Genomic DNA, 16,948 nt, shown 5'->3' with positions numbered 1-16,948 from the left:
TGACAACAGTTGCTATGGGGCTTGGTCAGTTCCAGAGATTTTTATCCTGTAAGCTTGGTACAGGGTTCCACAGGCATTGCTTGAAATAATAATAAAAAGACCTATTGCATGACTGTTGAAGCCTCTGGAGTTGCTTAAACTCCTTCCCCCATTTTAAGTTTCTATTTCTCCTATACATTCTTTAACTCTAGATATGAGGTTAAAAATAGAGTGGTGCGAAAAACTAGCTTGATCAGTGTGCCCAGAGTTTACAGAGAAATCAAACTTAGACATAAGTCAAAAGCCATAGACAGTGTGAAGAGGGTAGCACTGAAAAAAAAAAAAAATACACACACACACACACACACACACACAATGTGATATTAGTCATGTGAACATCAGTCCCTTTTGCTTTTAATCATAAATCCCACCGTGAAATCTTAATTGGATCTGAAACAAAATGCACTTCTTCCTCTGACACTAACCCTTAATCCTCACTCATTTGTATGTTTTTGCCATCATCAACTGTACTCACATTTCCAACAAATGATTTAATCAATGGAAAAAACAGTCCTGTTTCAGGTCATTGCACTCCACAACCACTCTCCCAAATTCACAAACACAGCTGTTGTGTCACAGCCAGAAGTCTACATGCAGGTGCTACTATGATTAGCCAACAAGACGCCTACCCTTTGTAATAAGGCTTGTATTTTTACTTTCAATGTCAAGCTTTACAATACTATCCCATCATTTGACATGAATCTTTGTAAAAAGCACTTTTCCAAGGTTGCATATCTACTCCACAATTCAAGTTACTTTCATTTTAGACAAGGCTCTGTGTTTCTAGATGCAGCACATGTGTGATTTCAGCATTAGAAATAAGCTCTCAATGTTCTATAGTCATCTGATTATTTCTCATCTGTTTCCTTAACTATTGATGGTTAATCATCTTTAACTATTGCAACTTCACTTTTCTTTGTGGTTCAGTCACTAAGCCATGTCTGACTCTTTGCAACCCCATGAACTGCAAAATCCCAGGCTTCTCTGTCCTTCACTATCTCCTGGGTTTGTTCAAACTCATGTCCACTGAGTGGGTGATGCCATCCAACCATCTCATCTTCACTTTTCTTAGACATAATTATCATACATTGAATCCCACTAACTTGAGCTCACTATTATCTGCTTCTGCAGAATACGCAAAATCAGTTAGCCATCTAAATTCAGCTGTTAGGATTCAGTTGAGAAAATTACATAAACTGTGGTAAGGGGAGAGTGTATGAAATACAAACCTGAGTTTCTCAGATATGTTATCAAAAAGAAAATGCCGACTTTTTCATTTCTTCACTTCAGAGAATCGAATGTGTAATCTTTTACACTGCACAAAGATTCTGCTCCAATGTGGACCCTTAAAAGACTCACAAATCAGAAAAATCTAATTTAAGCCTGGTTTGACTAATTCCACCAGTGATCATCACAAATCTTTCAAACTCGCATCTGTTGAGCTTTATGTATGTGTTGTCCAAATCCTGATTGTGTGTTTTCAGTTAAATACCTTAAAACATGTCAGCATTTTAACTAAGAAGATAAGTAAATATCCTAAGGGAAGCATTCTTATCAGATAATTGTGCACTGTTTACACACAAAACTTGCTGGAATGATGTTAATCATTTTGGTTATGGTAATTACCATTCCTGTGACATAGCCCCATCTTGAGAAATTACTCTTCTGCATTTATCTTACAGCAGACAGAATTTGAGCTGAACTAGAAATGAAGATGGCCTCCTTATACTCTCATTTTCCCCCCACGTCTCTTCAGTTCATTCAGTCGTGTCCAACGATTTGCGACCCCAAGGACTGGAGCACGCCAGGCCTCCATTTTCACTACCAACGGCTGGAGCTTGCTCAAACTCACGTCCATCGAGTCGATGCCATCCAACAATTCAGCCTTTGTTTCCCCTTCTCCTTCTGCCTTCAATCTTTCCCAGCTTCAGGGACTTTTCAAATGAGTCAGGTCTTCACATCAGGTGGCCAAAGTTTTGAAGCTTCAGCATCAGTCCTTCCAATGAATATTCACAACTGATTTCCTTTAGGATTGACTGGTTTGATCTCCTTGCAGTCTAAGGGACTCTTGAGAGTCTTCTCCAACAGCACAGTTCAAAAGCATAAACTCTTCGGTGTTCAGCTTTCTTTATAGCCCAAATCTCACATCCAAACATGAGTACTGGAAAAACCATATCTTTGACTAGACAGGCCTTTGTCAGCAAAGCAATTTCTCTGCTTTTCAATATGCTTTCTAGGTTGGTCATAGCTTTTCTTTCAAGGAGCAAGCATCTATTCATTTCATGGCTGCAATCACCATCTGCAGTGATTTTGGAGCCCCCAAATAAAGTCTGTCACTGTTTCCATTGTTTCTCCACCTATTTGCCATGGAGTGATGAGACCATGTACCATGATCTTACTTTTCTAAATGTTGAGTTTTTAGCCAGCTCTTTCACTCTAACTTTCATCAAGAAACTTTCCAGTTCTTCGATTTCCGCCATAAGGACAGTGTCATCTGCGTATCTGAGGTTACTGATATTTCTCCCAGCTATCTTGATTCCAGCTTGTGCTTCATCCATCCCAGCATTTCTCATGATGTATTTCACATAAAAGTTAAAGAAGCAGGGAGACAATATACAGCCTTGATGTACTCTTTTCCCAATTTGGAACCAGTCTCTTGTTCTATGTCGGGTTCTAGCTGTTGCTTCTTCATTTGCATACAGATTTCTCAGGAGGCAGGTAAGGTGGTCTATTCCCATCTCTTGAAGAATTTTCCACAGTTTGTTGTGATCCATGCAGTCAAAGACTTTGGGGTAGTCAATAAAGCAGAAATATATGTTTTTCTGAAATTCTCTTGCTTTTTCAATGATCCAATGGATGTTGGCAATTTGATCTCTGATTCCTCTGTCTTTTCTAAATCCAACTTGAACATCTGGAAGTTCTCAGTTCATGTACTGTTGAAGCCTGGCTAGAAGAATTTTGAGCATTACTTTGCTGGCACGAGAGATAAGTGCAATTGTGAGGTAGTGTGAACATTCTTTGGCATTGCCCTTCTTTGGGATTGGAATGAAAACTGATCTTTTCCAGTCCTGTGGCTACTGCTGACTTTGCCAGATTTGCTGGCATATTGAGTGCAGCATTTTCACAGCATCATCTTTTAGGATTTGAAATAGCCCAGCTGGAATTCTATCACCTCCACTAGCTTTGTTAGTGGTGATACTTTCCAACGCCCACTTGACTTCACATTCCAGGACGTCTGGCTCTAGGTGAGTGATCACACCATCGTGGTTATCTGGGTCATTAAGTCCTTTTTTGAATAGTTCTCCTGTGTATTCCTGCCACCTCTTCTTAATATCTCTGCTTCTGTTCAGTTCGGTTCAGTTGCTCAGTCATGTCCAACTCTGTGACCCCATGAATCGCAGCACGCCAGGCCTCCCTGTCCATCACCAACTCCAGCAGTTCACTCAGACTCACGTTCATCGAGTCAGTGATGCCATCCAGCCATCTCATCCTCTGTCATCCCCTTCTCCTCCTGCCCCCAATCCCTCCCAACATCAAAGTCTTTTCCAATGAGTCAACTCTTCATATGAGGTGGCCAAAGTACTGGAGTTTCAGCTTTAGCATCATTCCCTCCAAAGAAATCCCAGGGCTGATCTCCCTGCAGTCCAAGGAACTCTCAAGAGTCTGCTTCTGTTAGGTCCATACAACTTCTGTCCTTCATCACCCCCATCTTTGCATGAAATGTTCCCTTGGTATCTCTAATTTTCTTGAAGAGAACTCTAGTCTCTCCCATTTTATTCTTTTCCTCTATTTCTTTGCATTGGTCACTAAGGAAGGCTTCCTTATCTATCCTTGCTATTCTTCAGAACTCTGCATTCAAATGGGTATATCTTTCCTTTTCTCCTTTTCCTTTCACATCTCTCCTTTTCTCAGCTATTAGTAAGGCCTCCTCACAACCATTTTGCCTTTTGCATTTCTTTTTCTTGGGGCTGTCTTGATCACTGCCTTCTGTACAATGTCACAAACCTCCATCGATAGTTCATCAGGCACTCTATCAGATCTAATCCCTTAAATCTATTTCTCACTTCCACTGTATAGTCATAAGGGATTTGATTTAGGTCATAACTGAATGGTCTAGTGGTTTTCCCTACTTTCTTCAATTTAAGTCTGAATTTGGCAGTAAGAAGTTCATGATCTGAACCACAGTCAGCTCCCAGTCTTGTTTTTGCTGACTGTATAGAGCTTCTCCATCTTTGGCTGCAAAGAATAGAATCAATCTGATTTTGGTATTGACCATCTGGTGATGTCCATGTGTAGAGTCTTCTCTTGTGTTGTTGGAAGAGGGTGTTCGCTATGACCAGTGCAATCTCTTGGCAAATCTCTGCTAGCCTTTGCCTTGCTTCACTGTGTACTCCAAGGGCAAATTTGCCTGTTACTCCAGGTGTTTCTTGACTTCCTACTTTTGAATTCCAGTTCCCTATGATGAAAATGACATCTTTTTTGGGTGTTATTTCTAGAAGATCTTGTAGGTCTTCATAGAACTATTCGATTTCAGCTTCTTCAGCATTACTGGTTGGGTATAGACTTGGATTACCATGATATTGAATGGTTTGCCTTGGAAACAAACAGAGATTATTCTGTCACTTTTAAGATTGCATCCAAGTACTGCATTTCAGACTTTTTGGTTGACCATGATGGCTATTCCATTTCTTCTAAGGGATCCTTGCCCACAGTAGTAGACATAATGGTCATCTGAATTAAATTCACCCATTCCAGTCTAATTTAGTTCACTGATTTCTAAAATGTCAGTGTTCACTCTTGCCATCTCCTGTTTGACCACTTCTCATTAACCTTGATTCATGGATCTAACATTCCAGGTTCCTATGTAATATTGCTCCTTACAGCATGCAATTTTACTTCCATCAACAGTCACATCTACAACTCAGTGTTGTTGTTACTTTGGCTCTGCCTCTTCACTCTTTCTGGAGGTATTTCCTCACTCTTCTCCAGTAGCATTTCAGGTACCTACCGACCTGGGGAGTTCATCTTTCAGTGTCCTATGTTTTTTGCCTTTTCATACTGTTCATAGGGTTCTCAAGGCAAGAATACTGAAGTGGTTTGCCATTCCCTTCTCCGGTGGATCACGTTTTGTCAGAACTCTCCACCATGACCCATCCATCCATCTTGGGTGGCCCTACACGGCATGGCTCAGAGTTTCACTGAGTTAGAGAAGGCTATGGTCCACGTGATTAGCTTGATTACTTTTCTGTGATTGTGGTTTTCATTCTGTCTGCCCTCTGAGGGATAAGGATAAGAGGCTTATGGAAGCTTCCTGACGGGAGAGACTGAATGTGGCAGAAAAAGGGTCTTGGGGTTGCAAAGTCGGACACAACTGAGCAACTGAACTGAACTGAACTGAACTGTGATGGGCAGGGCCATGCTCAGTAAATCTTTAATCCAATTCTGTTGATGGGCGGGGCTCTGTTCCTTCCCTGTTGTTTGACCTGAGACCAAACTACAGTGGAGGTAATGAAGATAATGGTGATCTCCTTCAAAAGGTCCTGTGCATCAAATGCCACACTGGGTGACCCTGATCCAGCAGCAGGCCACCTCCAACCCACACCTCCCCTAGAGACTCCCGGACACTCACAAGTAAGTCTGGGTCAGTCTACTATGGGGTCATTGCTCCTTTCTCCTGGGTCCTGGTACTCACAAGGTTTTGTTTGTGCCCTCCAAGAGTCTGTTTCCCCAGTTTTGTGTAAGAGTCCACATCTCTTGGACACTATGTTATTTGTGTGGTGACAGGAGAAATGAAAATCCTCAGGCTTTTGGTCTGAGAAGATTTAAGACTGGTTGAGGCCAACACAAGTATTCTCCTGGCCAGTTCCTTTTCCCTAACTGTTATTTGCTGGAATGAGTTCAGACCTTCTCTTATGTTGAATGTTGAGCCATGGAAGGACTGATGCTGAGGTTCCAATATTTTGGACACCTCAGGCACAGTTGATTCATTGGGGAAAAACCTAATGCTGCTAAAAATCGAGGGCAGGAGGAGAAGGGGGCGACAGAACAGTGAGATGGTTGGATGGCATCATCAACTCAAGGCACATGAATGTGAGCAAACTCTGGGAGATAGTGAAGGACAGGGAAGACTGGCGTGCTGCAGTCCATGGGTTTGGAAAGAGCTGGACACAACTGAGAGGCTGAACAACAAAAGCCATGATGTACAAAAGTAGGCTAAGTTGATGCTTGACCCTATTGCTCCATCTTTTCCCACCAGCTCAATGGAGTATGGCAGTGTACAGTCAATCAGCTACAAACACTCCTAATGTCTATATAACCCCTTCAGTGATGGGCTAATGGTCTCCCACTTGTTTGAAGCTGCACTTTTATCAGTTAAAACTCCTTGAGTGTATTGTGTATTTCATATACCAAAAACTAGAATTTTTTACACGAGTTTATTTTTAATTGAATAAAAGTCCAAAATATTTTCTTTCTAGCCTCTCAACAGTTCATTATTTTTCCATACTCTATTCTGGAAATTTCTGTTCCAGGGTTCATTTCTAACACTTCTGTGTCCCAACTAAATACCATTTTAATGTCTCTGTTAATTATCATGCCCTGTTATCCAATGTTCAGTTTCAAGATTTAGTAAAATTTAGGAAATAGCATGTAATATTAATAATTTGAGAGTCCACATAAATGTATCTATTCTGTTGAATATATGCCCTTTTAAAGGAAAAAGTTTGCAAAACATGTCAAAAGACCTTGAAAGTATTGCAACTAAATCTGATACTTTGAAGGAAAACAAAATTATTTTCATAGAAGTAAAACAATACATTTCCAGAAATTTACTTTCCAGACTGGCCCTCTAACACTTCTGAATTGTAACTCTAATGATTGCTCCCTTACTCTACTTATTGTACTTCCAAATGCATCTATTACCTCATCTCCAATATAAGAACCCTGAGTTCAAGGCCTTTCTGAAGATTTAATCAGTACTGAATATGAATCAGAAATGTTATTGGCTCTATGAAGAAATATTAGAGGAGAAATCATTACTAAATCTTTTCCAACATTAAACAGAATACCATTCATTGTTTAGACTTCAGCTCTCTTATGAATATATTAAAATTTAAGACATTCAGTTGCTTTCTCTTTTACCCTTAGCCAACTATACCTATTATTTTCCAAAGCAATGTTTTATTTATAATCATGAAGGTTAAACACTTGTGGCACACTCTACAGTATAAAACAGTTTATAGTTTGTAAGCAATGAGGAAGAAAGTTCTTATTTAAATATAGATTAGTAGACATCTTCTTGGAATCTTGACACCAGAGAGCAGTCTCACATGCTTCAGAATAAAAAAAAAAACAAAATCAATTTCTCCAAGACATCCTAAATTGATGTGCTTTTGAGAAACAAGATCAATCACTACATAAAAGTATGGCTATTACCTGACAGCATTTTAGATTTAAATTTCCTCCACGTTTCAGATAAACCCACAACCCCATCCTAAAAATGGTTGACGGACTTTAATGAACCATTCAAAGCATATCCCTCAAATCACCAGTAACATTTATCCTAAACCATAATGGCAGCTTAGGTAGTTCTATACCTCCTTCAAGATTTCAAAACTTTCAGATGTTTCTTTCAGTAGAAGCACGTGGCAGGCACCACCCTGACTAAGTGATCAAAGTCAGCATCTGTAAGAATGAGCCCTGTTAGCAGCCTGTGTCTCCTGAGAAGCAGCAGTGAGCAGGGCACCATACCGTTTCTGTGGCATTCCTGCCCAAACTACATCTCCTGACATGCCTACCTTAGGAATAAACATGTACTAACCCCAACTGTGAGAGACTCTACCAAATCACTAGTCAAGGACAACAGACCGAAGAGACAAGACAAATGCAAGATACGATACAGCACTGGCTTCTACCGGAAAAGTCACTCGACTGTAGCAACTGGAAAATTCTGAATACGACCTGTTGATAAGTCAAGAGTACTGCAGCCATGTTAACTTCCTAGTTTAAATAATAGGTGTAGTCACTGCAGGTGTGCAAGCTCAGGGACTCAGTCGTGTGCACCTCTTTAGGACCCTGTGCACTGTAGCCTGCCAAGCTCTCCTGTCCATGGCATTATCTAGGCTAGTATACTGGAGTGGGAAGCCATTCCCTTCTCCAGGGGACCTTCCCAACCCAGGGGTCAAACCCACATCTCCTGTGTCTCCTGCACTGCTGACAGATTCTTTACCTGCTGAGCCATCAGGGAAGCCCAATAGGTGTGGCCATTAGTCATGTATGATACTGCCTTTCAGAGAAGCTGGGTCCTACTTTGCAACCTATGTGTAAGTCTGAAATGACTTCAAGATGGTTTCAAATTTTTACCTAGTTGATCTCTGTTTTACAGATGAGCAGACTGAAATGTATGCATCTTAGAGCACTGCTCAAAATAATGACGGACTTGACACTATAACCCAGGGTTTCTGCTTACTGGTCTTTCCACTATATAAAGCTTCCCCCAATATAGTTTTAGAAGATTCTGTCCTACTTTCTAAGGAGATAATTCCTTTTTTCTCGCCTCTGACTTGGAGACTGAATCGTGAAATCAGAGTGTTTCCAGGTATCCTTGTGCAAGCCTTTGTTCATGGATCCATGAATTTGTGCCTCTGGTTACCCACCTCTGCAGCTATAGATCAGCTGTGGAACTGACTCCTTTCTATTGCCACCTGTTACCTGCTTGGTTTATCAACCCAGGCAATGTTAGGATGGAGGGGCTTTATTTTTAACTTTTTTATCTAGCACAGTACCTAACATAGAACAGGTACTTAAAAAGTATTTAAAGAAGAGAAGGAAGGGGAAGAAAGAAAACACATAACAGGCTGCCCAGCATGCCAAAGATGTTAAGCATAGTCCTACAAACTATTGTTTCTCTCCAGTGATCACGATCACTATGACAGATAATCAATATAAATCAGATGAAACAGTTAGGATGAAATTCCTCCCACACTAGCACTCATCCATATATGCTTAAACCAGCAAAGCCTCAGTGCTTGGCCTGTGCTTATCTAATTCTATCATTTATCTTGGTGAGTCACAGAGACTAACTGTGTCTCAGTGAGCATGGCATATACAGTTGGTCAGTTACACTTTTCTAAAGAAAAGCCCAATGTCAACCTTTTAGCTGGAATGTTGTCTTTGCATTTAGAAATTCAACATAAATATAAAAACCCAACTATTATACACTGAATGTAGCTTTTCATAATTTTTGCTCCTACTCTCACCAAATGGGTGACAAGTGTGAACACACACACACATTAAAGAAGACAGCATTTTAAATGATCTTGATCAGCATAAACTATCAACATAAACAAGAAAATGTAGAGCTGATCTAGACTACCTAGTTTGAGTGTGTGTGTGTATTCTGTCACTCAGTTGTGTGCAACTCTTTGTGACCCCATGGACTGTAGCCTGCCAGGCTCCTCTGTCGATGGAATTCTCCAGGCAAGAATACTGGAGGGGGTTGCCATTTCATCCTCCAGGGGATATTCTCGACTCAAGGATCGAACCTGCGTCTTCTGCATCGCCTGCATCAGCAGGTGGATTCTTTACCACTGAGCCATCCGGAAATCCCAAGTTTGACTATAATTAGGTTTATAACTGCAAGTCCCTATCCTCCAACTTCTAGCTGTGTAGTCTCACCTGTAAACTATTTGGTAGCTAATTACAACCTTCATTTCTAACCTAAGATAACTTTGAAGAGAAAATAAGCAATATTAAACTGAATTAATGGTACGTTTCTGCATTTTAGCAGCAAAATCTGATATATATTATTTTCATTATGGTTTTGAAAAAACACACAAACACTTCGGGTTGTTGGTTTTATGTGGAGAAAACACATTTACTACTTTATAGTTATACCAGAGTTTTATAAGAGCTAAAAATAACTGCCAAAAAATATTTCTAAGAGACTGAACTTATTTGCATCCCACAGAGCTTATCCATGTCCAAATTTCTTTTGAAGCCACCAGGAGCTCCACATTTCTACCAGCAAAGTAACGAGAAGATAAAAATCAGGGTCTTCACGATTCACTCTGGTTATAAAAATGTTATGAAAATGGGTTTCCTATGCATACACAGAACAAACTGTTTTATTTTAAGATGGGAGCCAATTTCAGGTAATCTACTATATTTAGAGGATGCTTTTGCTGTTCTCCCTCTGAAATCTACAAAATGTAATTTTTACCGTGATATACTAGGTTAGCCAAAAAGTGCATTCGGGTCTTTCAATAAGGTGTTATGGAAACACCCAAGTGAACTTATATGTTCTTCCCTAAGTTCTTAATATTTGGGATTATTTTCTTTTTGTGTATCTCATATAAACTTACCCCCATGAAGGAATCTGATATGTAACACAACCTCCCTTCAAGAGGAAAGTTTCCTTTCTGGAACAGTGAGCAGAGCTTCAGGGATCAGGAGACCGAGAAATCTTTCAGTGAGAGATGTGGCTGTAAGGTGTAATTAAATGCATCAAAGATGCTCAGCAACGCTTCCAAGCCAGGTGAAATTGAGAGCAGAGTGAATCCCACACTACATTCCTATGTCTTTCATTCTGACTAGGGTAAGAGGCATAAATTCTCCCTGAATGAGGGGGGATGAAAGGGGAATAGCAGAAAAGGTAAGAGTGATGTTAACAGCTCGAGAAGCAGACTATGGAAGAAGCACGAAACACACATTTCAGTGAAAGTGATGGCCCGGAGCAGAGCCAACACCTGGCAGCCCATTACACTGAGCGGAGACGAAAAACACTTAATACCTGAGACTCAGGCTCAGTGGTTTTGTAGACAAATTTTTTTTGTCAGATGGTTAGGGGATGTTAAGTGAGAAATGCCGAGGTAAGGAAAAGACGGGAATAGAAAACTGCAATGTGATGCAATCAGATGGCTAGACACAGCTACTTCACACACACTTCAAAGAGCCAGGTCAGGGTGATGTAAATTCACAGGAAGGAGAGAAAAGAAGGGCATCTCTACTTCATCCTTCCCATGAAAGGACAAGAAGCAGACACAGTTGTAATTAAGAAATACTCTTGGGGACCTCCCTGGAGGTCTAGTGGTTACGACTCTGCACTCCCACTGCAGGGGAAGCTAAGATCCCATGTGCCTTGCTGCCCAGCCAAAAACATACTCCTCTTAAGGAAAGGTGTACTACTTACTATTCTTTAGAACGGAGGTCCATACAGCACAGTGACTCTGGTTAATAATATTGTTTTGTACATTTGAAAGTTGGGAAGAGAGTGGACCTCGAAAGTTCTCAACACACAAAAAAAGAATTTGTAACTATGCAGATTGAAGGATGTCAACTAGGTGTACTGGGGTCATCATTTCTCAATTTATACACATATGGAATCATTATGTAGTCACCTGAAAATAACACAATGTAGTATGTCAACTATGGTGATGCCAGTGATAAAGAACCCATCTCCCAATCCAGGAGACATGGGTACAATCCCTGGGTCGGGAAGATTTCCATGGAGAAGGAAATGGCAACCCACTGCAGTACCCTAGCCTGGAAAATTCCATGGACAAAGGAGCCTGGCAGGCTACAGTCCATGGGGGTGGCAAAGAGTCAGACACGACAGAGAACAAACACATCAATTATACTTTAACTTACAAAAAGAGCTCCATCAGAGTAACGACTCCTTTCGTAAGACTCAGCAGCTTGTCAGTTTGAATCACGAGAGAACAGTGATATGCTCGCGATAAAGGTCAGATTCTAACTCAGCCTAGAAGTGTGTCCTGGAGGCCTCTTGCAGAGGATCTGGAGGAACTCCTGGTACCTTTCAACTCCCGGTCCCTTTCGTCTTGAGTTATCAAACTCAGGAAATTGGCTGAAATAAAAGGTGATAGCCATCTTGTGACTTCAGTGTCCTACCTTAAAGACCAAATTTTATGTAACTGTAGACTAATTTAGCTGATCTTGTTGGGTATCAGCCATTAACATGGTCTTCAACTTTGAAGGTAAAAAAAATTTTAGATGTTATCTGACATCTGAAGTCCACGTGTTTAAGGTCTGAATCATTCACCCACATATGTATGCCATAATCTAATCCTATACAAGACATGTATCACCAAGTACATCCAATATGGACCATTGCTATAATTAATTGCAATAAGTTTAAATACTATTTAATACATAAAATAATGTCTACTTTCATCTGAAGGATCACAACTATAACACTGGACACATAACACAATAGATTATCCACAACCTGGTTAATTTATAATTAATATGTAGTGAAATAGATAAATTTGATGTCTAGATTTAGTGTTCCAAATATTTTATCTCATTATTTCTCATAAAAAACAAACAAAAAAACTTGATTTACAAATATCATTATTCCTATTTTAAAGATGAGGAAACTAATTTAGTAATACTAGGCAACTAGTAGGAAATGCCTGAGTCAGCAGTAAGACTGAAATCAAATTTGACACATACAATACATATTCATTTTGTGATTAACTTAAGCTATCAAGTATAGCAAGGTCATCATTTACATTTTCCAAATTACCTAAACAGCTCGATTTTCTCAGGAAGACTCAGAGTGTAGCCATCTAACCAGCATATGTTAAATATGCATTTGTGAAATGCATTATCTGCCTATCTATTCTTCTGCATATTAATCTAGAACTTTCTATTCTGTCTTTGGAAACTCTGGTCATAGCCTCCCTCAAGGTAGGAAAAAAAAAAAAAAAGAAATGAAAAGAATATATATATATATATATCTACTGTACACATCCAAGTGATAAAAACTGTACTGAGGTCTAAATTTTCCTTTAACTCTGCCCATTCAGGACACCAAGCTAAAAAGATTAATTTTATTTTCTCAGACAAAAAGTCTCGAGTATTCACGTTCCCTACCGCCTTCTCTCAGGCAAATGTAAAATGCACCTTTTAAAGCCTTTCATTTGTCTCTCTTCTCTATAAATTTCTCTCCATCTCAAACTATTTTATTGCCATTTTTCTGTATTTTAATGAGTTTAGTGTTTTTTAAAACCTATTTCCATCCTGAACATTTTACTGTGAAGAGCACTATTGAACTCCCAATACACAGCCTTCAAGAGATAAGCACAAACTTGTTTCCTGCCACATAAAGTCTGCTAGATGATTGTCTCTAATTAACTGAAAGGAAAGCACAGAATATTTGCTACTTAATCAAGGAACCACACAATTTCTCTTATTAACAGAAAAATAGCAATGGCATTGCCCAGTACTTTTGCATGTATTTGAAACTTAAGTAACCTAGAGACATGCATTCATAACTTGAAACTGACTTAACGTGCATTATCTTAATAGAAACAGTCTGAATTATAATGGTGAAGGTTATAAAAATTAAAACATGAGGGTTTTTCTTAACTTTAAATTATCTTGATTTCCAAATGTCAATCTCACTCAAGCAACTCCATTTAAAAAAACTTAGTAGGAATATTTGTCATGTTTAGAAAATTTTACATTTGTGCAAAAGTGTGATTTCTACTGGGTTTCCTTTGTGGCTCAGCTGGTAAAGAATCTACCTGCAATGCTGGAGACCTGGGTTCGATCCCAGGATTGGGAAGATCACTTAGAGAAGGGAAAGGCTACCCACTCCAGTATTCTGGCCTGGAGAAGTCCAGGGACTATAGAGTCTCTGGGGTCACAAAGAGTGGGACATAATTGAGTGACTTTCACTTTCACTACTAATAACTACTGATAGTAGTAGTAACTACTATAATAATAACGAATAACTGCTGATCCTTTGGACTTTGCTGGTGCCTCAGACAGTAAACAATCTGCCTGCAAAGCAGGAGACCTGGTTTGATCCCTGGGTTGGGAAAACCACCCGGAGAAGGGCATGGCTACCCACTCCAGTACTCTTGCCTGGAGAATTCCATGGACAAAGGAGCCACGTGAGCAACAGTCCATGGGGTCACCAATAGTTGGACATGACTGAGCTACTCATACTTTCACTTTTCACTGGCTCTTTATGAAATATTTATGAATTATTATAGCCCTATCCATTCAACCAAATTTGATGAATTTCTCAAATGTTCATTAAAAGTGAATGAAATTACGAGCTAGAGTCTAGGTCACTAACATTGCATAAGGTTAATGCTTTCACTTGATTTACAAGAAAATAGGAGAGATGGAAAGATTTAGTACATAGTAAGTATAAATGATGGTGCTACTGATAAAAGCAGACTGGTTCTGAAAATACACATATGCACACACACACACAAAAAAAAAAAAACTTGTGTTCATCCTTTCTTGGGCTTCCCTGGTGACACTAGTGATAAAGAACCCACCTACCAATCCAGGAGACATAAGAGGCATGGGTTTGATCTCTGGGTCGGGATGATCCCCTGGAGGAGGACATAGCATCCTGCTCCAGGATTCTTACCTAAAGAATCCCATGGACAGAGGAGCCTGGCAGGCTATAGTCCCTAGGGTCGCAAAGAGTCGGACACGACTGAAGCAACTTAGCACACAAACGTCAGGACAGAAACATGCTATGATAGGCTAGACAATTTCCTAATCCATGTCCCTAGAAATCGTTAACATATCTGAACTCCTTTGTTACAACACAGCATCAGTATTTGTACAATGTAGAGGCATTTAAAGAAAAGTAAGAAGATATATATAATAAAGATCACCTTGGCTTATACAGACAACTACCAACAAAAACAGATTTTTCACTCTTACTCAAGGTCTATTCAAATGAAACAATGACCCGTGAAACAAATACCGAAGATTCTCCTTCAGTCATTCATAGTTGAAAATACACTCAGGGATAAATTCATCAGCGTGCTGAGCTTCACTTTACCAGGAATAGATGCATAAAACTGACAAAGAGCAGACATGCAGATGTATAGATGTCTTGCAAACACATTCTACTTATAGAAACCCTTCACCAGGGCTCAGCACCAAGTTGAAAATCTCAGGACATCTTCACAGACGTGAACATAGTCAAACCTGCATCAAGCTAGGAACTGGGAACATGGTACCAGGATGGGGAAAAGCCACGTGCCCTGAAGTGCACCCTTTAATTCAGAACGTGCTTGAACAGAATCCACTACCCAAACATGCAGACAGAAAGAGGCAGTGGTAAAGAATCTCCCCTTGGGCACCACTTGGCCGCCAAATAAATACACCCCAAACTGCCTACCATTCGTCTAACATTACTTCTCATGGACCTCTGTTCACGCTCATTTTTAACCAAAATGTTAATTTTAAAAAGGAAATTTTAATAGTCCATTAAAACAAAACCACTACTTAGAAATGTAGATTTGAACCGCTCCTGATTTAGAAACAACAGTCCCCATAATTACACTTTTGCCATTTTCAACTGCCAAGTATCAGAACAGGATACATAAGCCTCAAGCTAGTATAAGCATTATTAGCCTTGTTAATTCCCAGAAAAAATCTCAAAAATCTATTGGCTCATAGAACCCACCAGTCTTCATTTATTAGTGCAGGGGTCCCTAGCCTCTGGACCATGGACCAGTACATCCTGTCAAATCAGTGGCAGATTAGATGAGAAATAGAGCAGACAATAAGTGTAATGCCCTTGAATCATCCCCAAACCATGTCCCTCATCCTTGTCGGGAAGAAAAACTGTCTTCCATGAAACCGGTTCCAAGCACCAAAAACGTTGGGGACTGCTGTTGAGTAAGCATTCCTGCTCTAATTTTGGAAATGACAGCTTTACTAACATGCCACCATCATGCTAAACGAGGCGTGAGTACGAGTCTCGCCTGTATCTTGGAATAAAGCATCACTCCCTACACTGTGGCTTCACGGGATGAGTAACACCTGGATGACTGTGCCAGTGTGGCTAACCAATGCCAGAAACCTCATGACAGCTTTATGATTCTCATCTCCAAAGAAAAAGGAGCCATTCTCCATTCAACCACAGACATTCACAAGAATCGTTTGTGATTTGGAAAAGCCAAATACCCTACCTTTCCTACATAGAGCGGGTCTGAACCCATGTACTCCTCCAGCACGAAGAACTGATTCCACACCCAGCTGCGCTTCGTGCGCGACCTCCCTGATTGGAAATAGGGCTTTGATCCGGACCTTGAGAGCTCCGCTTGACTCATCCCCGAAAAACACAGGAAAAGTGCAATCAGCTGAAGAAAATGGCAGAACTCCACTTTGCCCAACTTCATCTTTTTTTTTTCTTTCTTTTTCCTGTGTAAGAAAAAAACCTTGACAAGAGAGAAGGCACAGTTCCAGTTGGCTTAGTAGCTCTTGCCTCCGGCAGGGTGTCAGCTGGAAGCGCAGAGACAATAATTTGTAGAGAGTTCGAAGGGGAGAGGTCACAAGTGCTGAATAACCTTCGCCCAAGAATGGTGTAATAGGTACCTACCAGAACAAAGAGAAGAGCTGGTGTCAGAAAGCGAAACACAGAAATACCTTTTAACTTGCACTTACTAACTCATTCTCTTTTTTTACTTTGTTTTTAACACCAAAAACATTTTGCATTGGAGTACAGCCAATTAATGGGGTTGTGGTAGTTTCAGATGATCAGTGAAGGGACTCAGCCAGACACACACATGTATCCATTCTCCCCCCAAAACTCCACTCCCACCCAGGCTGGTCACATAACACTGAGCAGACGTCCCTGTGCTCTACAGTAGATCTTTGTTGGTACTAACACACTCTTGGATCGTCCAAGATATCATTATCTGCACTATCATTAAAATATGATAAAATAGAAAACTGCAAAAGCTGTGGCCATATTCACAAATAACATAAATACTGCTGATGCAGAATTATCCTGATTCCATAATACAACCTTAAAATTTTCCTGGTTCTTCTAGGGCATTCTCATTGGGAGCATATGGTTTATTTAATACAAATGGAGCAACCCATTGGTTAAAAAAAAATCATTTTA

General features: G+C 40.0%; 1 protein-coding gene across 1 annotated transcript in view; it reads right to left on the bottom strand.

Moving 5' to 3' along the window:
- Window positions 1-16,619, bottom strand: part of CDH7 (cadherin 7) — a 128,412-nt gene extending 111,793 nt beyond the window's left edge. The window contains exon 1 of the mRNA XM_040264335.1: window positions 16,011-16,619. Coding sequence (XP_040120269.1) covers window positions 16,011-16,220 — 210 coding nt within the window. The 5' untranslated portion in view covers window positions 16,221-16,619. The remainder of the gene's footprint in view (window positions 1-16,010) is intronic.
- Between the last annotated feature and the right edge of the window lie 329 nt (window positions 16,620-16,948).

Source organism: Oryx dammah, unplaced genomic scaffold (assembly GCF_014754425.2).
Source record: "Oryx dammah isolate SB20612 unplaced genomic scaffold, SCBI_Odam_1.1 HiC_scaffold_22, whole genome shotgun sequence".
Classification (NCBI taxonomy): Eukaryota; Metazoa; Chordata; class Mammalia; order Artiodactyla; family Bovidae; genus Oryx; species Oryx dammah.
This window is presented reverse-complemented; position numbering and strand designations above follow the sequence as displayed.